The 25628-nt window shown below is 36.7% G+C and overlaps 1 protein-coding gene across 1 annotated transcript in view; it reads right to left on the bottom strand.

Moving 5' to 3' along the window:
* NEGR1 (neuronal growth regulator 1) overlaps positions 1-25628 on the bottom strand; it is a 1037860-nt gene that overhangs the window by 421770 nt on the left and 590462 nt on the right. The window contains exon 3 of the mRNA XM_069594684.1: positions 7598-7723. Coding sequence (XP_069450785.1) covers positions 7598-7723 — 126 coding nt within the window. The remainder of the gene's footprint in view (positions 1-7597; positions 7724-25628) is intronic.

Here is a 25628-nt window from a genome sequence, read left to right on the forward strand (position 1 = left end):
GTCCAGTGATTGGGACTTGGTGCTTTCACTGCTATGGTCCAGGGTTCAATCCCTGGTCGGAAGATCCCATAACCTAGCCAAAAAAGAAAAAAAAAAAAGTAAAACTAGAAAAACAAAATTTTAAAACCCCAGTACTTTGGCCACCTCATGAGAAGAGCTGACTCATTGGAAAAGACTCTGATGCTGGGAGGGATTGGGGGCAGGAGGAGAAGTGAACGACCGAGGATGAGATGGCTGGATGGCATCACGGACTCGATGGATGTGAGTCTGAGTGAACTCCAGGAGATGGTGATGAACAGGGAGGCCTGGCGTGCTGCGATTCATGGGGTCTCAAAGAGTCAGACACGACTGAGCGACTGAACTGAACTGAACTGAACTGGATGAATAGATTACCTCCATAGCTAAGTTATTCACTTCTTATTTGCTCTTTATTCTTCTATTACTGAGTTTCTGGCTCATTATGTCTCTGAATTGCTATGATGATCACCAAACTAGCTAACCCAAAGATCTGATCTTATTTGACCTGCTTGATACTGTTCAGCATTCACTGCTCCAGGACATTTTTCCTCTTTTGTCTTCTTGTAATCATGACTTTCTGATTCTATTCTTACATCTCTGACCACTTGTTTGTGATTTTCTTTATAAGTGCTCTGTAACAAGAACCTGACAAATACAAAAGGAGGGGAAAAACATAACAGAACAAAGGAATAGTCTTTATCTTGAATTAGGCAATACTCTTAACGCCTATGGAAAATTAGGATAAGATAATTCTTTCAAAAGGCACTAGTCATATAGAAATTAGAAGAAAAAAATTTTGAGATACACAGCCCAGCATTTAGCCCAAATTTCAGCTTCTGAGCTAAAAGAAGATCTTTACTAGATTATAAACATCACGAGGGTAAAGTAAGAATATCTCGGGAGATTCCAGGTATCAAAGAAAAGGAACGAACGGGGAAACAGAGATTAAGATAAACAGCAATAAGTGAGTGGAAATTTGACAAAGGCTTTTAGAATGTTTCCGTTTTTGTTATATAGAATCCATTATTTTAAAATTTGGCTTTTTAAGTTTCTCTATTTTTTTCTGACTGGATCTAGATTTATCAATTCAATGATGTGTGATTAAAAATTTTATTTTGTCTTTCTATTCAAAATCGAGTGCCTTGTGTAAACTTGCCTCTGTTCTCTAGAAGTTTTAAGTGAGTTTTGATTCATGGTATCACAGCATTTGAGAGAAAAGGCAAAGGAACCAGAGATCAAATTGCCAACATCTGTTGGATCATCAAAAAAGGCAACAGAGTTCCAGAAAAACATCAATTTCTGCTTTATTGAGTATGACAAAGTCTTTGACTGTGCAAATCACAATAAACTGTGGAAAATTCTGAAAGAGATGGGAATATCAGACCACCTGACTTGCCTCTTGAGAAACCTGTATGCAGGTCAGGAAGCAACAGTTAGAACTTGACATGGAACAATAGACTTCCAAATAGGAAAAAGAGTACATCATGTCTGTATACTGTGGCCATGCTTATTTAAACTATATGCAGAGTACATCACGAGAAATGCTGGGCTGGAAGAAGCACAGGCTGGAATCAAGATCGCTGGGAGAAATATCAATAACCTCAGATATGCAGATGACACCACCCTTATGGCAGAAAGTGAAGAGGAACTAAAAAGCCTCTTAAAAATGAAAATTGAGAGTGAAAAAGTTGGCTTAAAGCTCAACATTCAGAAAACAAAGATCATGGCATCCGGTCCCATCACTTCATGGCAAATTGATGGGGAAACAGTGGAAAGTGTCAGACTTTATTTTGGGGGGCTCCAAAATCACTGCAGCCATGAAATTAAAAGATGCTTACTCCTTGGAAGGAAAGTTATGACCAACCTAGATAGCATATTCAAGAGCAGAGATATTACTTTGCCAACAAAGTTTCTGTCTAGTCAAGGCTATGGTTTTTCCAGTAGTCATGGATGGATGTGAGAGTTGGACTGTGAAGAAAGCTGAGCACTGAAGAATTGATGCTTTTGAACTGCGGTGTTGGAGAAGACTCTTGAGAGTCCCTTGGACTGCAAGGAGATCCAACCAGTACATTCTAAAAGAGATCAGTCCTGGGTGTTCCTTGGAAGGAATGATGCTAAAGCTGAAACTCCAATACTTTGGCCACCTCATGCGAAGAGTTGACTCACTGGAAAAGACAGAGGATGAGATGGCTGGATGGCATCACCGGCCCAATGGACATGAGTTTGAGTGAACTCCAGGAGTTGGTGATGGACAGGGAGGCCTGGTGTGCTGCGATTCATGGGGTCGCAAAGAGTCAGACACAATTTAGCGACTGAACTGAACTGAACTGAAGAACTGTATAAAGAGATCCCTCAATTTCAGAACAGGGTTAGATATCCTGTACCTTCAGATATCATTCCTGAGAAGTTACAGCTTTACTTGTTTAATCCCAGGTGGGTACAACTAGACTCTAGTCATGAGGAAACAGGAGTCAAACTCAACATAAGAAATATTCATAAGAACCATTCACCATTGCAACGAAAAGAATAAAATACTTACGAATATATCTACCTAAAGAAACTAAAGACCTATATATAGAAAACTATAAAACACTGATGAAAGAAATCAAAGAGGACACTAATAGATGGAGAAATATACCATGTTCATGGATTGGAAGAATCAATATAGTGAAAATGAGTATACTACCCAAAGCAATTTACAAATTCAATGCAATCCCTATCAAGCTACCAGCAATATTTTTCACAGAACTAGAACAAATAATTTCAAGATTTGTATGGAAATACAAAAAACCTCGAATTGCCAAAGCAATCTTGAGAAATAAGAATGGAACTGGAGGAATCAACCTGCCTGACTTCAGGCTCTACTACAAAGCCACAGTCATCAAAACAGTATGGTACTGGCACAAAGACAGACATATAGATCAATGGAACAAAATAGAAAGCCCAGAGATAAATCCACACACATATGGACACCTTATCTTTGACAAAGGAGGCAAGAATATACAATGGAGTAAAGACAATCTCTTTAACAAGTGGTGCTGGGAAGACTTGTTAACCACTTGTAAAAGAATGAAACTAGATCACTTTCTAACACCGCACACAAAAATAAACTCAAAATGGATTAAAGATCTAAATGTAAGACCAGAAACTATAAAACTCCTAGAGGAGAACATAGGCAAAACACTCTCAGACATAAATCACAGCAGGATCCTCTATGATCCACCTCCCAGAATTCTGGAAATAAAAGCAAAAAAAACAAATGGGATCTAATTAAAATTAAAAGCTTCTGCACAACAAAGGAAACTATAAGCAAGGTGAAAAGACAGCCTTCTGAATGGGAGAAAATAATAGCAAATGAAGCAACTGACAAACAACTAATCTCAAAAATATACAAGCAACTTCTGCAGCTCAATTCCAGAAAAATAAACGACCCAATCAAAAAATGGGCCAAAGAACTAAATAGACATTTCTCCAAAGAAGACATACGGATGGCTAACAAACACGTGAAAAGATGCTCAACATCACTCATTATTAGAGAAATGCAAATCAAAACCACAATGAGGTACCACTTCACACCAGTCAGAATGGCTGCGATCCAAAAATCTGCAAGCAATAAATGCTGGAGAGGGTGTGGAGAAAAGGGAACCCTCCTACACTGTTGGTGGGAATGCAAACTAGTACAGCCACTTTGGAGAACAGTGTGGAGATTCCTTAAAAAATTGCAAATAGAACTGCCTTATGACCCAGCAATCCCACTGCTGGGCATACACACCGAGGAAACTAGAATTGAAAGAGACACATGTACCCCAATGTTCATCGCAGCACTGTTTATAATAGCCAGGACATGGAAACAACCTAGATGTCCATCAGCAGATGAATGGATAAGAAAGCTGTGGTACATATACACAATGGAGTATTACTCAGCCGTTAAAAAGAATTCATTTGAATCAGTTCTGATGAGATGTATGAAATTGGAGCTGATTATACAGAGTGAAGTAAGCCAGAAAGTAAAACACCAATACAGTATATTAACACATATATATGGAATTTAGAAAGATGGCAATGACGACCCTGTATGCAAGACAGCAAAAAAGACACAGATGTGTATAACGGACTTTTGGACTCAGAGAGAGAGGAAGAGGGTGGGATGATTTGGGAGAATGGCATTATAACATGTATACTATCATGTAAGAATTGAATCACCAATCTATATCTGACGCAGGATACAGCATGCTTGGGGCTGGTGCATGGGGATGACCCAGATAGATGTTATGGGGAGGGAGGTGGGAGGGGGGTTCATGTTTGGGAACACATGTAAGAATTAAAGACTTTAAAATTAAAAAAAAAAGAAGAAATATTCTGTTGTTTTTTTTTTTTTAGAAAATGTCAAGGGAGACCAAGAACGACCAAGGAATTAGTACCCAGACTAAAGAGGACTAAAGTGGTAAGATAATTGAATACAATATTTGGATTCTGTACTAAACAAAAAAGAATTCTCTAAAGGACACTACTTGATCAGTTGACAAAATTGCAGTATGGATAGTCATCAGATAAAAGTAAAATGCCAACATTCAAGGTACAACAGTTAAAAATTGCACTATGGTTACACAATAAAATGTTCTTATGAAATGCACACTGTAATAAATAGGGAGAAAAGGGCTTGATGTATACAAGGTGTTTCTCTTTTCAAATAATTTAATGAAAAAAATATTTCTGCATACCCTATACACAGAAAATGTTGATGCAAAGAGGGAAAATGATGGATGAAACTGAGTAAAGGACAGAGGGTAGACTTTGCATTATTTCTGTTAACACTTTATTTTTCTTACTGTATTTTTTAAATTTTAGTGAACTATAGTTGATTTATAATATTGTATTTAATTCCTGCTGTACAACAAAGTGATTAATTGTACATGTATATATACATATATATGTATATATTCTTTTTCATATTCTTTTCCATTATGGTTTATCACAGGATATTGAATATAGCTCCCTGTACTATACAGTAGGATCTTATTTATCCATCTTATATATAATAGTTTACATCTGCTAATCCCAAACATTTCAAAGATGAATTTGAAATAAATTTCTACATATAGAAAGAGAAAAAATAGAAAGGAAGAAATCCTGACTATAAGTAACTCTAAGGAAGCTCATAAGTCCAGAAACTTTTCAAGTCAGATATTTTAGGGCTAGTATACTAAGCTGTTTGAACTAACAAGTGGAATGGCAACTTTAATTGTTCAGCGATGTCTGTAATATGGTTGAATCCACAACCCAACTTTTCCACAGATAAGGAGGAAGCTCTGTGGAGCTGCCTTCCTGTGATCAGTCATTTTTCTTCTTAATGATTTTAAAAACAGAATAGACCATAAATGAATTGGTAAGACTTGCTAATATTACTGGTAGAATAAACAAATCATACATGTACAAAAATTAGTCATTGTTTTTCATACCGACAGGAAATCTACCTATATCTACTTTTAACACTGAACACTGTTCACTTGGTGATGGTTGTCTGAGACATATTTCCTTTTGTGATACAGAAAAAGAACAGAGGAGAATGTTAATATTGATAGCCTTAAATTAAAAAAAAATAGATTGATGAAGTTTATAATTTTGCTTTCAAATATAAATATATAAATTGAAGAAAGGTAATAGAATGATGACATAATACTTAAAGCAGGAACTCCATGTTGTTGAGCATTGGAATTTAATTACTAATAAATTACAGTTTGCAATTATTGGAAGCATTTATAAAAATATCAGCTATGTGTAGCTATTCATTAAATAACAGTTAATAGTTATGCTAATTTTACTCATTTGCTCTGTATGGTAGGATCAGAAAAACTACGCACAGTTTAACTTATAACCCAATCTGTCTTCTTTCAGCTTCAAAATGTTATTCATTATCGTTATTCTAATAACTTCACTAACCAACATTCATGGTATTTAATTAAACTAAAATATATCCAGGCACTTACAAAAAGAATATGCATAATAACAAGTGCCACAAGAAGAAGAATTAAATCCAAAATATTAATCTTACATTGTATGAATGTGGAGATTATGTGCTTCATTCTTAGAAAAATTATATTTTCATATCAGATTTAAATCCAGAAAGATGATTAAGAATCAGCCTTACATTTGCATATCACCTTATACTTTTTAAAGCACATTTATAAGTATTATCTTTTCTGAGTCTCACAATAGCCAGAGATTTTTATCATTTGATTTTTGGAAAGTAGGAAACCAGCTAACTGAGGCTAAGAGATTTGCACTTGGATTTACTGAACTGATGAATAAGGAAGGTGAGATTGGAGCACATGCATTCTAATTGCTAGTCCTGGGTTTGTCTCACACTCCATGGAGAGTCCTTCCACTAATTCAGGTCTCACATGTTAGTTTTATGATTCTTAGCCACTCTAGAGAGGAAAACGTTGGCAGTCAAGAGCACACTCATGCTTCAGAAATATTACAGGGGCCATAATGCATATTATATAAGCATATATTGCTATTACATTGATTTTTTTCTCACATTCATAGTAATAATAAATGTATGATGTGAGGAAGTTTCATTAGACCTACTGCCTAAATGAGGGAATTGAAAGACACTTAAGGATAAGTGAAATTAAAGCATTAGCAGACAGAAGAGATGTTCTAATTGTACTTTTTCTACATCTCTATAAACTATGTCTTCCTGATTCCTTTATAAGTGATTCCTTCATACTAACCTTGTTCAAGTTGTTTCTACCCCAAATACAAAACAAATAAAAATCAAATTTTGTCTATCTGAAATGTGGTGGGGTCCTATTCATAAAAAGTACCACTCTCCCATGGTACATTTAAAGCTATATTGTTCAAATATTTAGATTTTATACAAACTGATGACTCATTTAGAGTTATTCTGTGAAAATAGACTTATTTTGATGATGTTTACCCCCAGCTTCCTAAAACTGACAATCTCTTTAGGAGGATGTGCCCTGTTTCAAAAGCACAAGCCACTAATAAACATGTTATATCCCTTAATCTCACCTAGCTATGTGATCTTTAACAAGATACTTAACTCTTGGATTTTGAGATTCCTCATCAGTCAAAATTTAATGCTAACTGCCAAATCCTTGATTCTGAACTGCAGTTGGAAATCAGACCCAGCAACCTCATAATTTGTATAATTTCATTCTCCCCTGATTACCTCAGCAGTTCGCACTGGCCTATTAACATGTGAATGCCAATTGAATAAAAGCCTTACACATTTAAATGAAGATATTTCTCTTGTGACATTTTCCATGTGAGCCTTTTGTCTATAGATGTGTGATTATCCAGTATACTACCGTGAAAGTAACCTTGCCCAGGCATCAAGAGACCTAGGGTCTACTCTGGGCTGTGACAGAAAATGTTCATTTAACTTTTGTGAACTGCAGATATTTGGGTATAAAAAATAAGTATAAAAATATGCATCCTGTCTACCTCATGAAAAAGATATGAAACATTAGCTGATGCTTAAGTTTTGAACAAGAGAGGTTGCAGGAGGATACTGAACAGCAGGAACAACACTGATGCATTTCTGTTTTACCTGATGGAGAGATGTGCCGCCAAGAAATGGAAGGCTCTGGTTTCCCAGTGGCCAAACAAGTAAGGGTGACATTGGTTCCTTCATTGATGGTCATATCGCTTGAGATGTCATAAATCTTCGGAGGAACTGAAATGGCAAAACATGCAGTGGTTAAAAAAAAATGTATATATAACAGTCTGTTGAACTACATATGATTAACTCTATGTTATCAAGCAAACAAACTACGGTGGTGAAATGAACTTATAGCTCAGGATCATAACCTAAACAATGGATTCTCTAGATCTTCAAGGTTATTTCAGAAGATTTTTTATTTTTTTCCCCACTCTTTGATTGGTTTTAAATTTCTCTAGTATTTATCTATGAAATATTTTAGGATAAATTATATATTTAATAACAAAAGTTTATATGTTATTTAAATGTTACTGTGAATACTTTGTACTAAGTAAACTAGAATATAGTCATCTGTCTGTTCCATCTATATACTTCACTATAATGATGGTTTTCCGGTTGAAAATATTAAAAAAAAATGGAAATCTAGAAGAAATATGGAGAAGGCAATGGCAACCCACTCCAGTACTCTTGCATGGAAAATCCCATGGGCAGAGGACCCTGGTGGGCTGCAGTCCATGGGGTCGCACAGAGTCGGACACAACTGAAGCGACTTAGCAGTAGCAGTAGCAGAAGAAATTTAATAGAGAAGGAAATGGCAACCCACTCCAGTACTCTTGCCTGGAAAATCCCATGAACAGAGGAGCCTGGTGGGCTGCAGTCCATGGGGTCGCTAGAAGTCGGACACGACTGAGCGACTTCACTTTCACTTTTCACTTTCATGCATTGGAGAAGGAAATGGCAACGTACTCTGGTGTTCTTGCCAGGGATGGGGGAGCCTGGTGGGCTGCCGTCTATGGGGTCGCACAGAGTTGGACACGACTGAGGTGACTTAGCAGTAGCAGCAGTAGCAGAAGAAATTTAAAATAGCAGGACAGCTATACCTATATGCTGATTTATGAACTAAGTGAGGTAAAACATAGAATTAGGATATATGTTTTCAAGTTCACAAAGGCAATTGGGGCCTCAATTTTCTCATCTGCCAAAGAGCAGGACTGGACTTTCTAATCATTTTAGGTTCTAAGGAACACAAATTCTAAGGGCTGTGAAAGGTATGTTCAATATGTATTTTCTTGTCAGCAATGAATGGAAATTGGTTGAAATAGGTCTCTTTATGTTGAGATTTCTTGGAACATTTGTTATGACCTGTTGCTCTGTAGGTCTATGATAGTGAAAAGGGAAATACTGTGCTTCATTTTTCTTCCTGATGTATTAAGCTATGGAAACTTTTATATCAGAGAAGGTGACACAAGTAGTGACCCAGGAATAAACTTTGGGAATGTTGGATAGAAAAAATACCTAAATTGACTTCCAGGATGTCGGTATTCTCTCATATAGCACATGATCGCTTTTAATCCTTAAACAGTATCGAACCCAGGTCTCCCACATTGAGGACAGACGCTTTACCGTGGGAGCCATCAGGAAAGCCCAGATATGACTGAGGAAAAGGTTTATTCTTTTTTTTTAAATTTTTTTTAGTTTTTTATTTTTTAAATTTTAATATCTTTAATTCTTACATGCGTTCCCAAACATGAACCCCCCTCCCACCTCCCTCCCCATAACATCTCTCTGGGTCATCCCCATGCACCAGCCCCAAGCATGCTGCATCCTGCGTCAGACATAGACTGGCGATTCAATTCTTACATGATAGTATACATGTTAGAATGTCATTCTCCCAAATCATCCCACCCCCTCCCTCTCCCTCTGAGTCCAAAGGTCCATTATACACATCTAAAAGGTTTATTCTTAAGTGATATACTGTCCTCTGCAGACTAGCTGTCTTATCTCAGCCTGACTTCTTCATCTGAAAGCTGGAGATTATATTAGTATAAACCCCATGTAGCTGCTGTGAGAATTAATAAGTTAACATATCTTAAAGGGTTTAGAAAAGTTCCTGGAATTGTTGTTAGATATTATTATTATATGCTTTAAAATACATATTTGCTGTTTGAACTTAATTTCACTATTGCTCTTTCCCATGCCTTAAAATTTCCAAACTTTACCACTTTGATGGTATACATGAATGCCCTGTGCCCGTTTTGGTTTACTACATAAAACTTATAATATGTTGAAGCTTCAGATCAAAGCTAAATAAATGGCAATTCATTATATTGATCACTATTATAAAAACATACTTTTGTAGTGGATTTTTCCACATTGTTCCATTCTTATGGTTTCTTTTGGCAAGAGATGTGTTTTCATAGCTATTTTGAAAACCAGGATCTATAATCTGTCATAGGGATAAATTAAATTACTTTGAATATCATCTTTGATTTTTTAACAGAACCCAAACTCTGCTATAAGAAAACCTGGGAGGATTAGATTACAAATACAAAGTATTTGACTATATATAACTGGTGATATGATTGAAGTGAAGTGAAGTGAAGTCGCTCAGTCGTGTCCGACTCTTTGTGACCCCATGGACTGTAGCCTATGAGGCTCCTCCGTCCATGGGATTTTCCAGGCAAGAGTGCTGGAGTGGATTGCCATTTCCTTCTCCAGGGGACTTTCCTGACCCAGGAATCGAACCCAGGTCTCCCACATTGAGGGCAGACGCTTTACCGTGGGAGCCATCAGGAAAGCCCAGATATGACTGAGGAAAAGGTTTATTCTTAAGTGATATACTGTTGCAACTGTTTCTAAATGACATACTTTAATTGGCATTTAAAACTCAGTGAGCTAATAATATTAATATTTTCCAAATGTCCAATGCATTTCAAAATTACATCATAAGGTTACAATATTACATATGGGTGAAAGATTCTTTCAAAGTATAAGAGAGGTCAATGGTTTTCAATCTAACAGAGCCTGCAGAGTTCATTGATAAAGTTTCTGATTACACAATGCAACTAACCTTTAAGAAATTACTACTTGTAGAATTTAAGTGTTTTATCAAAGAATATCCACTGTTATCTGAAAAGGCTACTAAAATACTACTTCCTTTTCCAGCTACATTATCTGTTTGAGGCTGAATTTTCTTCATGTACTTTTAAACATGGCAACATATTGAATTAAACAGTAGATATAAAAATTAAAAAAACATATTATGATTAACTTCTTCAGTGAACTCTTCTCATGCAAATAAGCAAAAAATAAAAACCATTCCAAACAGAAGACTCTTTTTAACTTAACTGAAACAGAACAGAAATAAAGATATTAAAATACCTTAGGAAGAAAGTAGAGGCAAATGTAAGACTTACTGCTGAACTGAAGATTTAATAAAATTACAGCATTAAATAAAAAATATCCTTTGGAAAGATGGATGTAGGTATCAGTTTAATACAAACTATGATATGCATGGGTATATACACATACTGCTGCTACTACCGTCATGTCAGTTGTATCTGACTCTGTGCGACCCCATAGACGGCAGCCCACCAGGCTCCCCCGTCCCTGGGATTCTCCAGGCAAGAACACTGGAGTGGATTGCCATTTCCTTCTCCAATGCGTGAAAGTGAGAAGTGAAAGTGAAGTCACTCAGTCGTGTCCGACTCTTAGTGACCCCATGCACTGCAGCCTACCAGGCTCCTCCATTCATGGGCATTTCCAGGCAAGAGTACTGGAGTGGGGTGCCATTGCCTTCTCCACCATATACACATGGATGTGTGTGTATATATGTTTTATATATACATATATTTCACTTCAGTTCACTTCAGTCGCTCAGTCGTGTCCGACTCTTTGCGACCCCATGAATCGCAGCACGCCAGGCCTCCCTGTCCATCATCAACTTCCAGAGTTCACTCAAACTCATGTCCATTGAGTCAGTGATGCCATCCAGCCATCTGATCCTCTGTTGTCCCCTTCTCCTCCTGCCCCCAATCCCTCCCAGTATCACAGTGTTTTCCAATGAGTCAACTCTTCGCACGAGGTGGCCAAAGTACTGGAGTTTCAGCTTTAGCATCATTCCTTCCAAAGAACACTCAGGACTGATCTTCTTTAGGATGGACTGGTTGGATCTCCTTACAGTCCAAGGGACTCTCAAGAGTCTTCTCCAACACCACAGTTCAAAAGCATCAATTCTTCTGTGCTCAGCTTTCTTCATAGTCCAACTCTCACATCCATACATGACCACAGGAAAAACCATAGCCTTGACTAGATGGACCTTTGTTAGCAAAGTAATCTCTGCTTTTGAATATACTATCTAGGTTGGTCATAACTTTCCTTCCAAGGAGTAAGCATCTTTTAATTTCATGGCCACAATCACCATCTGCAGTGATTTTGGAGCCCCAAAATATAAAGCCTGACATTGTTTCCACTGTTTCCCAGTGATGGGATCAGATGCCATGATCTTTGTTTTCTGAATGTTGAGCTTTAAGCCAACTTTCCACTCTCCTATTTTACTTTCATAAAGAGGCTCTTTAGTTCCTCTTCACTTTCTGCCATAACGGTGGTGTCATCTGCATATCTGAGGTTATTGACTTTCTCCTGGCAATCTTGATTCCAGCTTGTGCTTCTTCCAGCCCAGCATTTCTCATGAAGTACTCTGCACATAAGTTAAATAAGCAGGGTTACAATATACAGATAGCCTTGACATATTCCTTTTCCTATTTGGAACCAATCTGTTGTTCCATGTCCAGTTCTAACTGTTGCTTTATGAGCTGCATACAGGTTTCTCAAGAGGCAGGTCAGTTTATTGTGATCCACTTGGTCAAAGGTTTTGGCATAGTCAATAAAGCAGAAATAGATGTTTTTCTGGAACTCTCTTGCTTTTTTGATGATCCAACAGATGTTGGCAATTGGATCTCTGGTTCCTTTGCCTTTTGGAAAATCAGCTTGAACATCTGGAAGTTCATGGTTCATGTATTGCTGAAGTCTGGTTTGGAGAATTTTGAGCATTACTTTACTAGCGTGTGAAATAAGTGCAATTGTGTGGTAGTTTGAGCATTCTTTGGCATTGCCTTTCTTTGGGATTGGAATGAAAACTGACCTTTTCCAGTCCTGTGGCCACTGCTGAGTTTTCCAAATTTGCTGGCATATTGAGTGCAGCACCTTCACAGTATCATCTTTTAGGATTTGAAATAGCTCAACTGGAATTCCATCACCTCCACTAGCTTTACATGTGTATATATACATATATACCAATGTCTACTATTAAACAAAGAAAATGTTATGTGATACTTTCCTTCTTAATGAAGTACAGTGATATCAGTTTTGTCTGACTCGTTTATTTATTTCAAACATATAACTAATTTAACTTTGGACAGAGGTAAAAATATTTAAGAGAAATTATGGAGTGCCATAAGACATTCATTCTAGCCTCTAAATAAAATGATTTTCTCAAATTTTATTTGATCTTAAAATAGTTTATTTTAATTTTTACACATGTACTTATAGTCAAAATGGTAAACATAAGTAGTGATAAACTAATACTAAGCACAATATTTAATTTCACAGAAAAACAGCCAAATCTCTTAGCAATAAGCTTAGGTTTAACATTTAACTATGGGAAATTCTGTGGTGGGGGAATACTATTGAATTCCAGGTGTTAACTGTCAGTCCAGTGATTGTAACCACCTTCTGGGGCCTCATAATTCAGGATACTATGGTAAAGAAACATCTGGAAAGAGGATGCTAGTGAGAGAAAATCCCTCTGGCAAGGTTCTTCTCCCCAAAATGCATCACCTGTTGTCAACAGATGTTGTGTGTAGAAAGAGCCAATGAAAATCCTCACATGCACTGTAGCTTGTGGAGGCAAAAGCAGGTGTTCCTATGCTGAACATTCAGTCTTGCATATTCAGTTCAAGACTTCAAACTTTTACTGAGAATTAGGGAGGGAATAATTCTGGACTCACAGGAAATGCAAAAATTTCCTAACATAATCCTTCACCTCAAGAAACTTAAAATTTACATAGGGAGGAAGATAGATAGGTAATTAAGAGAAGACAAATATTCCCATGTTTTCCTTTCTCCTTTTACATGAGGAACACATGTCCAAACAGGTATGCCTTTAGGGTTCAAAATCATCAGAGATGAATTTTGTGTTCATTTCTTTTAAAGCAAACCATGAAGGATAGTTTATGCACAAAGTTATTTATTGTGGTGCTATTTATAATAAAGAATCACTATTAATAACCTCAACATAAAACAAAAGACATGGAGATATTGGTTAGCTCAGCCTCCAAAAAAAGATGTGTTTCTAAGGAAGGGTTTGGGATGAATCTGGGGACCATTGGGATAAGCTATAAAGGAAGAGAAAGGTAATGTTTCTACTCTGGGTGGCAGGAACAGAGAAGAATGGTAATGTTTCAGATGTCTTAAGACCATCTGGGTCCCAACAACAGTTTGTGAATAAATGGCACATGTGCACATCTAGGAAGAACTCCAGTGAACTTTCTAAATGACAAAGCATCATGTCTTATATGTCCTATATTCTATGCACTTGCATAGAAAAAAGTAAAATTAGTTAAAATGACTATTCTAGACATCTACTTCTTTTCTACATAACATATTTCAAAATCCTTTAACATTTTAATTTATAAATGTAACTTAAAAATCAATTGTTTAAAAAAGAAGCATGTTCAATCAGTTTAATAATTTTAAGTCACTAAATAACTACATTTTAATGAGCATTTCAGGTTCCTGTAGAATTATTAATTGTTAAATACTTATTACCTGGACCAGAGCAATAAAGGAATAAGCTAGTCATTTAAATACATACTTGTTTAAATTTCAGGAAATGATGATTATAACCTTAAAATTGTTATATATTTAAAGGAATCACTATTGTACCTTTGAATTAATAACCTACTCTGCCTTTAATTAATCATTCACAGGATTCAATTTCAACTACTATTTACTCCCCTGTTCTCAACTTCTATTGAGTTGATGCCATGGTGGGAGAGGATGATACATATTTAGATACATTTATAGATTTAGATTCATTAAGTGCTAGTCACTCAGTTCCCACCAGGCTCCTCTGTCCATGGAATTTTCCAGGCAAGAATAAGGAGTGGTTAGCCATTCTCTTCTCCAGGGGATCTTCCTGACCCAGAGATTGAACCCGGGTATCCTGCACTGAGTGGGATTCTTTACCATCTGAGCCACCAGGGAAGTCCTATTTGATTCATTACAGTAATTCAAATCTCTTACTTGTTTCATTTTCATAAAAAATTATGCTATATGACTTGCCCCAACTGCCTTCTCCATTTGGAATCATCTATCAGTGTCCTTAGACAGGGTATGAAGTATTATCAGTAAGGAAAATCTTAGAATACATACCTAAACCAAATGCTAATGATTTCCACACAACCAAGCCACTTGGGATTATTCCCTACTATTTGAACTATGAGAGGCAATAGTTTTTGAGTGTCCTCATGGTTGCTTTTTAAAACTTTTTAAAACTTGTACAAATTTCTAAACTGTATTAAAAAAAAAATAAGGGTTTTGTTTCTTTAACGAGCAGCCTTCACAGATTTAACTTACATTTCTTCCAGCAACTCATCTTGTAGTCTGGAACATGATCATTAAAATTGTGAGAAGTCAAAATAAGGGTGACAGATCTGTACATCACAGGGATCATATGAGCACACTTTTATTTTATATGAAAAGTCTGTGCAGGGACTGTGGCCAGGGCCCTGGTGTGAGGAAGTCAGAACAGAGGAGCCTAGCAGTGTCCATGTGCTCCAGCCTGCTTCCTAATGGGATGGAAGCTGGTGGGAAATGTGTTTTTAAAGTCTGTGCAGATAATATTCAGAAATAATAAACAGAGTTCCCATCTATAGTAAGTTGCATGGGATGTGAGGTTGTGTTATACATAACAGTGGAAGTCCCTAGAGAAGGTATTTGATGGTGATCTTGATTACATGTGTGCTAAGTCCTTCAGTCACGTCTGACTCTTTGTGACCCATGGACTGTAGTGCACTAGGCTTCTCTGTCCATGTGACTCTCCAGGCAAGAACACTGGAGTGGGTTGCCATGCCCTCCTCTAGGGGATCTTCCTGATCCAGGGATAGAACCCATATCTCTTATGTCTCCTGCATTGGCAGGTGGGTTCTTTTCCACTAGCACCACCTGGGAAGCCTGATGGCTATTGTAACTTTAAATAAATGCAAGACAAGGATTATTTGGATCTAGACAGTTGCACTGGCTCACTAGAATCAATTAAATGCTTCATCAAGTTCTTAAGTTGTAAGAGTCCATGAAAGACCACAGTACATACAAATCCATTAGGAGAGCTTCTTTAGGCTGCCAGGGCTAAATGGTGAATGAAGTATGTATTTAATCTGCCCCACAAACACTGAAAGATTGTTGAAAAACATCAGTTGAGTACTTATCATAGCAACAATCTGGGCACAAAAATCACATGCTTCCAAAGTCAGGGTGTACAAAGCAAAGCAGTGATTTATAAGCAGGTGGACTAAGTGTCTTCCCATTCAGTCTCTGAAGCTATAGGCTCATTACTAAAACCCTTTAAAGGTTTGACAGAGAAGGCAATGGCACCCCACTCCAGCACTCCTGCCTGGGAAATCCCATGGACGGAGGAGCCAGGTAGGCTGCGGTCCATGGGGTCGCTAAGAGTTAGACACGACTGAGTGACTTCACTTTCATTTTTCACTTTCATGCATTGGAGAAGGAAATGGCAACCCACTCCAGTGTTCTTGCCTGGAAAATCCCGGGGATGGAGGAGCCTGGTGGGCTGCCATCTATGGGGGTTACACAGAGTCAGACACGACTGTTCCAGCCATTGCATAGTTTTCCACCATAGAGCTAATCTAATTTACTGTCGGACACCACTGATGCGACTTAGCAGCAGCAGCAGCAGTTACAGTTTTGAATACATCTAATTGAATTACACATACAATCACTAGACCTATTTTCCAAATGGTCAAAGTATTCATCTTAAAGGAAGATAGATTTTTCTGGGTATGTGCTTGTTGAAATAAACATTTGTACTCAAAAAATGCTGCTGCTTTTCACTCCCCCTCCTCTTATAGTTTCTTCTTTATTCTTTGCAATTTATTATTTGTATTTATTTATTTACTCATTACCTGTCTTCTCTTCACAGAACATAAGGAATGACCTTGGAACCTTGTTTACTTTATTCAGCAGCCTATTACAAGCATCTAGCAAAGAGCCTGGCACATATGGGATACTCAACAATATTTGTTTTATTGTTTTTATGTGCTGAACTAATATTTCTTTGGCCTCATAACAACGCTTTTCCATATAGTTTCATACCATTGCAAGTATGATATAATATAAATTCTGAGAATATAGTGAAAATGTAATTATAGTGCCAAGGGTCCTATGTGACTTTTTTTCAAGGATTCTCTAAGATTGGGGATTCAATACTTCTTTTAACTTACATAAAACCATGGTGGTTCCCTACTGTATTGCCTATGCAAGCCAAGAGAAATAATTGAACAATAATCATAAATTTATTTGCAACACAATGAACTGTCACATCTTAAGCAGGACTATGTATTTTGGTTAGTGCATTATTTTTTTTTTTCACTTGAGAAGCTATGTAAATTTAAGGTCAAAAGTATTTGACTTGAAGAGTGTGTATGTATTATTTCTGTTTTTTTTTCCCCTCTCCATAGACTTGGAGTCTGAGTTAGTTCGAATAAACTATATCTCTGAAGATTTTCCAAACTGCTTGAGTCAACAAGCTAGACATTACTATAAATCTTTGGAGAACTGGCTTTTTTTGCACTCCCATATCTGGTAATGGCTGGCAATATCAAAAGAACAGTCTTTCTTTCCCTAGGCTGGCACTTCCCTTGTCAGTCTTGGCCAGCCCCCAGAAAGTGAAAGCAGATTTTCGTTACATAACAAACCTCCTGGAAAAGGTGCTGTTCTCAAACTGAGAGAAGAAATTGTTTCATGATTTTTTTTTTTTCCTAAATTGGCTTGCTAGTGGGTGCTTGATGGCTTCCTGGCCTGCATCTAACTAGCAACATTGTTTTCTCCAGCTCATAATCTACAAACTGACTTTTTATAGTTTATGACATTTCCGAGATTTCTATGGTTTCTCCCCTCATCTCATCACGGATAGGAGGACAATAATAGCTAAACATGACTTGTAAATGCAAACTTGCATTTGTGATTTACCTACTGATGGAATATGCCAGAACTTCTTTGGCGGGCAAAGAACATGCTTGAAATAAAAAAATGAGTCTTTCAGACTGCAGTTCAAATTGAATCATGTTGCTTCAGTTAGTGTTTCTCCTTTTTTATAAAATCTATGTATAAAATTTTCTCAATCTACTATGTCCTTCAGGGGATCAGCTACATAAAATTTTAGAACAGGCAAGTGACCTATTTTAATCCACTCATACATTCATTCAACAAGTATTCATAGAGAACCACTTTGACTTAGGGAGATTAATCTTAGGGGGTCCATGTCTAAACAGTTAGAAAGATCTAACACTGTTAATTATAATATGGAGTAATAAATCCTATAAAGTAGATGCTGTACAGCAAGGTGTTTGGGAAACAAGAGCTGTAAATCAAACTCTGTCTTTGGAGTCAGAATTGGAGAGGATATTGATCTTAAGAAAGGCTTTATGAAACAGATGACATTTGAGTGAAATTTGATGGTTAAAAACAGTAGTGTCCTATGTTTCAGGATGATCTGGTAAGACTTTTAGAATCCTGCGGAGGAGAAGGAGGGCACAACTCACAAGATCCTAGACTGATGGTTTGGAGAGAGCTCCAAACTACAGATTTTGGTAACTGATTTACAAGATACCAACAACTTATCTCGATAAGAAGAGATGCCTTAATAGCTTGCACTCAGATAGAAAGGTGCTTTGAATAACTTTTCCCCCACTGTGTTATTGGTTCATGTATTAGGGATCAAGATAATCAACAATGGAAAGAAGAAAGTGATCATCTGAAAATGATAAACCTTACAAGGAGATCCAACCAGTCCATTCTGAAGGAGATCAGCTCTGGGATTTCTTTGGAAGGAATGTTGCTAAAGCTGAAACTCCAGTACTTTGGCTACCTCATGCGAAGAGTTGACTCATTGGCAAAGACTCTGATGCTGGGAGGGATTGGGGGCAGGAGGAGAAGGGGACGACAGAGGATGAGATGGCTGGATGGCATCACTGACTTGATGGACGTGAGTCTGAGTGAACTCCGGGAGCTGGTGATGGACAGGGAGGCCTGGCGTGCTGCGATTCGTGGGGTCTCAAAGAGTCGGACATGACTGAGCGACTGAACTGAACTGAACTGAACAGGATATGGAATTATGGAAAACCTCAAAGTGGAAATGTCTTCCTTCTCTCTTTCCTTTCTCTCCATCTTTGCTTGACTACCTAATATGTGGGTTATAAGTAAGTAATCTCTAAATTTTAAGACAGATTTTCTTGTTGAGGAAAGCCATGGGTGTTTGCTAGGTAGATTTTCAGTGGCAAACCTCTCTCTCTCTACATATAATATATATATATATATATAATATATCTAGATTATATTATCAGTGACATATTACAATAATTATCAAATAATTGTTAAACATAATAGTAATTATTATAATTAGTATAATAATATATTTATATATTATATTTAATATATACATATATATGTAAATATACATATATGGACATATGTTATATTAAGACAACTTAGCCTACATGATAATTAAACGTGATGAAAGACTAAAGAAAGGTCACTGGTTTAGAAAGGAAAGGTTTTGTTAGCTTAACATTTAAAGATTTCAGATTTTTCGGTTGAAGGCAAGTTCCTCACCTGCTGAAGAAACATTTTTAATAACATTGTTATACAAGATTTTTAATATTTTAGACATAAAGATTTTATTTTTGCTTCATTTTGGCTACAGGATCAAGAGCTGGCCTCTACACATGAATGTTTATACACCAGAGTTCAAATCCCTGCTGTACCTCAGGCTAGCTTCAGCTTCACTTACTGGGATGGTTCAAAGATATAAAATATTACTTAAAATCAGGACCATAATAACAACTACTCCCTCAGGCAGCAGCAGCAGGAAGGCTGGAGCACACTTACAGCAGTGTTGTATATCACAGGGAATCTACAATGACTTTGTAACTCACTCTTCTCCCCAGTAGAAAATAGTTACAAAAGACGTAGGAAGAGTATCACATCTGAAAAGCCTTATAGCACACAAATGTAGGGATCCATTCTTGAGGAATATTTCTTAAGAAACCAACTGTATATCTTTAAAATCTTCAGTGATGATGACATTTTATTAAGAGTTAATAATGAGTCTTTTTTTTTTTTCCTGGAAACAATTTGGCAGTATACTTCAAGAACTTTAAAGAACCCAGCCCAGTGAGCCAATGATTTCTGTTCCAGGAATTCCTCTTACGGAAAGCAGGTACCTTCCTTCTGTATAGTCGCTATTCACATAAACCTGGTGGCCAGCTCCATTGTTCTGTTAAAAATGTGCCAGCAAAAGCCCTCTGGAATGGCCCGGGTGAACTTTTCTTGCCTCGGCTTTGGCAGTGAAATATTCTCTACATAAACCAGAGGAAACAGCCCAGCTGTGTCATGCTAGAACCCAGCTGTCTTCTTTGCAAATATTTCCCATAGTGAAAAGCTTGCTTTAGCATTTTCTGAAATGCCAGAGAGTCCAATGTCTATCCTTGGACTCATAGAGTTATATTGAAACACCTGGCTCTGGATTTCATGAGGTAAATCTATTCCAGTTCAATATGAGGGTTTTTTTTTTTTTCAGGCTCAGGTTTTCATAATTGTGTTTTAGTAGATTTTTATATCTAAAACCTGTTATGCTATGCTATTTCCTGCATTTGCAGAAAAGATGTGTCTTGTTGGTGCAATCAGGAAAAGAAAAAAAAAACAGCTTATCTGAAGTAATTTGGTTTCTCTGTTGTTTGTACATAATATGTATTTTCCTAATTATAAAGTTGCATGCTCTGTCACTTCAGTCATGTCTGACTCTAGCGACCCTATGGACTGTAGCCCACCAATCTCCCCTGGGATTCTCCATGCAAGAATACTGGAGTGAGTTGCCATTTCCCTCTCCAGCCCATGCTTCTTGTTTTTTTGCATTGGCAGGTGAGTTCTTTACTATTAGTACCACATTAGAGGTAGAACACACTTATTTAAAAGAATGTGGAAAAAATAAAGAATGAGGAAGAAAAACACCAAATCCTCTATTAGATTGAAACATCTAAAATTTTTCCTTTTGTTAGGTTAAAAAAAAAAAAAAAGGTACATGTGTACACTGGAAAGCGCCAGTCTAAAGAAAGCAGATACCACTCAAAATTTTCTTTTAGAAATGGAAGTGCAGGTTTTCCAGACTTTTAGATATGAGCTATTCTATTATTTTGTACCACACACTCATCAAAATAACTGTGGACCTATTTAGCACGAACTCAAATGGCCCATTCTGGGATTTAGAAAAATTTGCAACTTACTGAAGACACTTGGTTATCATGTGCTGGAAAATTATAATGTATAAATCTACATGGTCTATGACAATAAACAGTGCCTGCAGGTTTATGTGTATAAAAATTCCTCACCATCCACTGCAAGCCTTTCATAGTCTTAATGCAGTCATAGAGTCACAATTTGCTATCAATGCCTTACATTCCGGCAAGCCTCTAGACTGTTCATTTGACTTGAAAGACTCATTTTCACATTACATTGCTTGATTTCTCATAAAAGCTGTGCATTATCACACTAACGTGTGGTTGCTCACCTGTCATGGAATAACTATGATGACATCTCCAGAGTGACTAGAGTTTCGCCTTAGGAAATATTCTGAGAACAGCTCTTATTCAGAAATTTAAATAATAAAATCATAATTCACTTTGATATTTTGCTCCTCCCCAAATTATATACTTTTAAAACATGTTTTAAAACATCATCTGATTTTCTCAAAAAGAATGTTTTATTTGTGCTTATAATGTAACAACCAAATGTTGTGTAATTATATGCCAAGATATCTCAGTGCAGTCTTATGGTTATATGCACAGATTCTCTCTAAAATTGGGTTAAAAGGTAATTTGCTACGTTGCTGGCCCCTAGATCATTAGTCACAGTGGCCTAAGTGCATTCTCTTATAATTTAATATCAAAGAAATTGCTTTTATAGCATTAACTATATTATATTCAAAATTGTATAAATTATTGAAATACTCTGCCTATTGCCAAGATATAAGACAGTTCACATGGAAAAAGTTCCATTGTAAATTATTCATTGGAAAAAAGTCCGTCTCTTGCCAGAAACTGTTTTATACTGGGGCTAGCTTTTGGGACTTACATTTAAATATGAATCACAAGAACTCTGGAAATTTCAGATACTCATAATTCTTCTGGCTTTGCAAATGTAGTTGTCTCTTTAACTCATTCATTTCCATCAAGTAGAGTAAACATTGTATAATGTCTTATATCGAGTTACTATTCTAATGGACATTTTCATCAGTCGTAGTGAAAGTCTTCATAGGTAATTCCTTATAAATCATGATAAAACAATATAAAAAATCCATATAAATAGTGAAATTTGTTGGATTACATCACTATTTTTTAGAAGAATATATAAACTGTATAATCAATGAGCTATATCCATCATATGTACATATTATACACATTTATATTATGTGTATATATGTATATTATGAATATATATATGCATGTGTATTTGTGATATAGTTGATAAATGTTCAATTGGATTGTGTGTATTTTGTAACATAATTATGTAACTTTGCTAATGATAGAATGTGGTAAAGGGGCAAATCTAATGATAAGACACACAATTACATTACAAAATACACATACATATACACATATTCAATTTATGTATATTTTTCCTACAGATTTCTGGAGAACTCATATGAATAGAGGAACTATTCCATATATTCTCTGAGTATCCTAAAGGATCATACTTAGCACATAGTAAGTGTTCAGAAGATATTGAATGTTTTTACCAATTCTAAATGCCTTGGCTCACCAGGTTGCTCAGTGGTAAAGAATCCACCTGCCAAGGCAGTAGACCTGGGTTCAGTTCCTGGGTTGGGAAGATCCCCTGGAGAAGGAAATGTCAACCAACACCAGTATCCTTGCCTGGGAAACCCCATGGACAGGGGAGCCTGATAGACTACGTATAGTTCATGGGGTTGCAAAGAGCTGGACATGACTCATCAACAGAGCACAGCACACAGCAAACATTCCTCATTGTAGAGTAGCTTTTCTGGGTAGATTGAATAGCATAATAGATAAAGGGAATTCTATGAATGTATTGAGTGTATATAGAATTCATTTGACAATTGTTAATGATAGTTTAAGCAATAGAATGGAGAAGCATGGACAAGAAGCCTGCACAGCCAGGAAGAATACTATCAATGTTGGTGGGCAGATTCAAGTATGAAGGAAGAATGTTAGCAAAAGGCATGGGGATCTATGTCTGGGTCTTTCCTTTCCTCAATTTTCAACATCTTGGATGTTTATTAATAAAACCATATCAGGAGTCATGTGCTTAGTCATAGTAATTACAATTTAAGAGTGACAAACTGATACATTATTTTCAATTAGAGGTTGGTCAGAATGGTAAAGGGCCCAGACCCTATAAAAAGTGAAAACTGTTAGTCACTCAGACCAGGGATCAAACCCAGGTCTCTTGCATTTCAAGCAGATTCCTTAACACCTGAGATACCAGGGCAACATTATAATATTATATTATTATAATCATATTAATTATAATTTATAAATATATATATTTATAAATATAATGTATATAATGTGTATGAATTTAATATGTATAAATATACATTATATAAAACAATAATATTAATATAATTATAACAATATCAGGTTGGTGCAAAAGTAATTGCAGTTTTGCATTGTTGAATTTTGCTGTTTTATATTGGAATACATTCTTAAATAAATGTTATGTTACATTTTATTTTAACGTCCATTTCTTGCTCTATGTATTTTTTCTAATAACTTAGTACTTGCTGCTTGCTTTAAATTTATTTTAGATTACAGAATTGATGTTAGACAAAAAGGAAATTTGAATGATTTTCTTATTCAAATTCAAAATGGGTCCTAAAGAAGTGGAGACAACTTGAAACATCAACAACACACTTGGACCTGGAACTGCCAACAAAGGTACAGTGCAGGGGTGGTTCAAGAAGTTTTGCAAAGTAGTCGGGAGCCTTGGATATGAGGAGCACAGTGGTTGGCCATCAGAAGTTAACAACCAACTGAGAGCAATCAGAGCTCATCCTCTAACAATTATATGAGAAGTTGCCAATGAACTCAACATCAACCATTCTATGGTCATTTGGCATTTGAAGCAAATTGGAAAGGTGAAAAATCTCAACAAGTGAGTGTCTCACAAGCTGATCAAAAAAGGAAAAAAAAAAAGCTGTTTTGATGTGTCTTCTCTTTTCCTACATGACAACAATGAACCATTTATTGATTGTGCTATGAAAAGTGGACAGCTGACAACTGGTGATGACCTGCTTAGTGGCTGGATTGAGAAGAAGCACCAAAGCACTTCCCAAAGCCAATCTTGTAAAAAGAAAGGGGTCCTGGTCACATTTGGTGGGCTGCTGCTGGCCCTATCCACTATATCTTTCTGAATCCCAGAGAAACCATTACATCTCAGAAGTATACTCAGCAAAATGAATGCCCAAATGCATGTCACATAACCAATGCTTCAAAAGTTGAACTAAATGGGCTACGAAGTTTTACCTCATCTGCCATATTCACTTGACCTCTCACCAAATGACTGACACTTCTTAAAGCATCTCGACAATGTTTTGCAAAGAAAATGCTTCCACAACTGGCAGGACACAGATAATGCTTTCCAAGTATTCAGTGAATCCTGAAGCGTGGATTTTTATGCTACAGAAATAAACAAACATTTCTTGTTGGCAAAAATGTGTTGATTGTAATGTTTACTATTTTGCTTTTTTGCTTAATAAAGATGTGTTTGAGCCCAGTTAAAATGATTTAAAATTCATGGTCCAAAACAGAAATTATGTTTGCATCAATCATCAGTTGAGTTCAGTTGTTCAACTGTGTCTGACTCTTTGAAACCCCATGGACTGCAGCACACCAGGCTTCTCTGTCCATCACCAACTCCTGGAGTTTACTCAGACTCATGTCCATCAAGTCAGTGATGCCATCCAAGCATCTCATCCTCTGCCGTCTCCTTCTCATTCTGCCTTCAATCTTTCCCAGCATCAGGGTCTTTTCCAATGAGTCAATTCTTTGCATCAGGTGGTCAAAGAATTGGAGTTTCAGCTTCAGCATCAGTCCTTCCAGTGAATACTCAGGACTGAGTTCCTTTAGGATAGACTGGTTGGATCTCCTTGCAGTCCAAGGAACTCTCAAGAGTCTTCTCCAACACCACAGTCCAAAAGCATCAATTCTTCAGCACTCGGCTTTCCTTATACTAAAACTCTCATATCCATACATGACTACTGGAAAAACCACAGCTTTGACTAGATGGACTTTTGTTGGCAAAGTAATGTCTCTGCTTTTTAATAAGCTGTCGAAGTTGGTCATAACTTTTCTTCCAAGGAGCAAGCGTCTTTTAATTTCATGGCTGCAGTCACTATCTGCAGTGATTTTAGAGCCCCCCTCCAAACAAACAACAACAACAAAAAAAACTAAAGTCTCTCACTGTTTCCACTGTTTTCCCATTTGCAATGAAGTGATGGGACCAGGTGCCATGACCTCTCTTGCTTTTTCGATGATCCAACGGTTGTTGGCAATTTGATCTCTGGTTCAAAGTGCACCAAACTTAACACCTTATAAAGACCCAGCTGAAGGAGCTAAGGATGTTTACATAAAGGTAAGAAATGGAAAGAAGGAAAACATTTTGAATGGATTTGTGGATTTATTCTAGGTTGTTCTTGTGGACAGAATAGTGGTAGCTTTCAGGTCATTATAGTGAAGTATCCTAACCAAGAACGTCCATACAATGAAAGAGAATATTTATAAGAATATAAATTCCCAGTCATCAA

Source organism: Ovis canadensis, chromosome 1 (genome assembly GCF_042477335.2).
Source record: "Ovis canadensis isolate MfBH-ARS-UI-01 breed Bighorn chromosome 1, ARS-UI_OviCan_v2, whole genome shotgun sequence".
NCBI classification, from domain to species: Eukaryota; Metazoa; Chordata; class Mammalia; order Artiodactyla; family Bovidae; genus Ovis; species Ovis canadensis.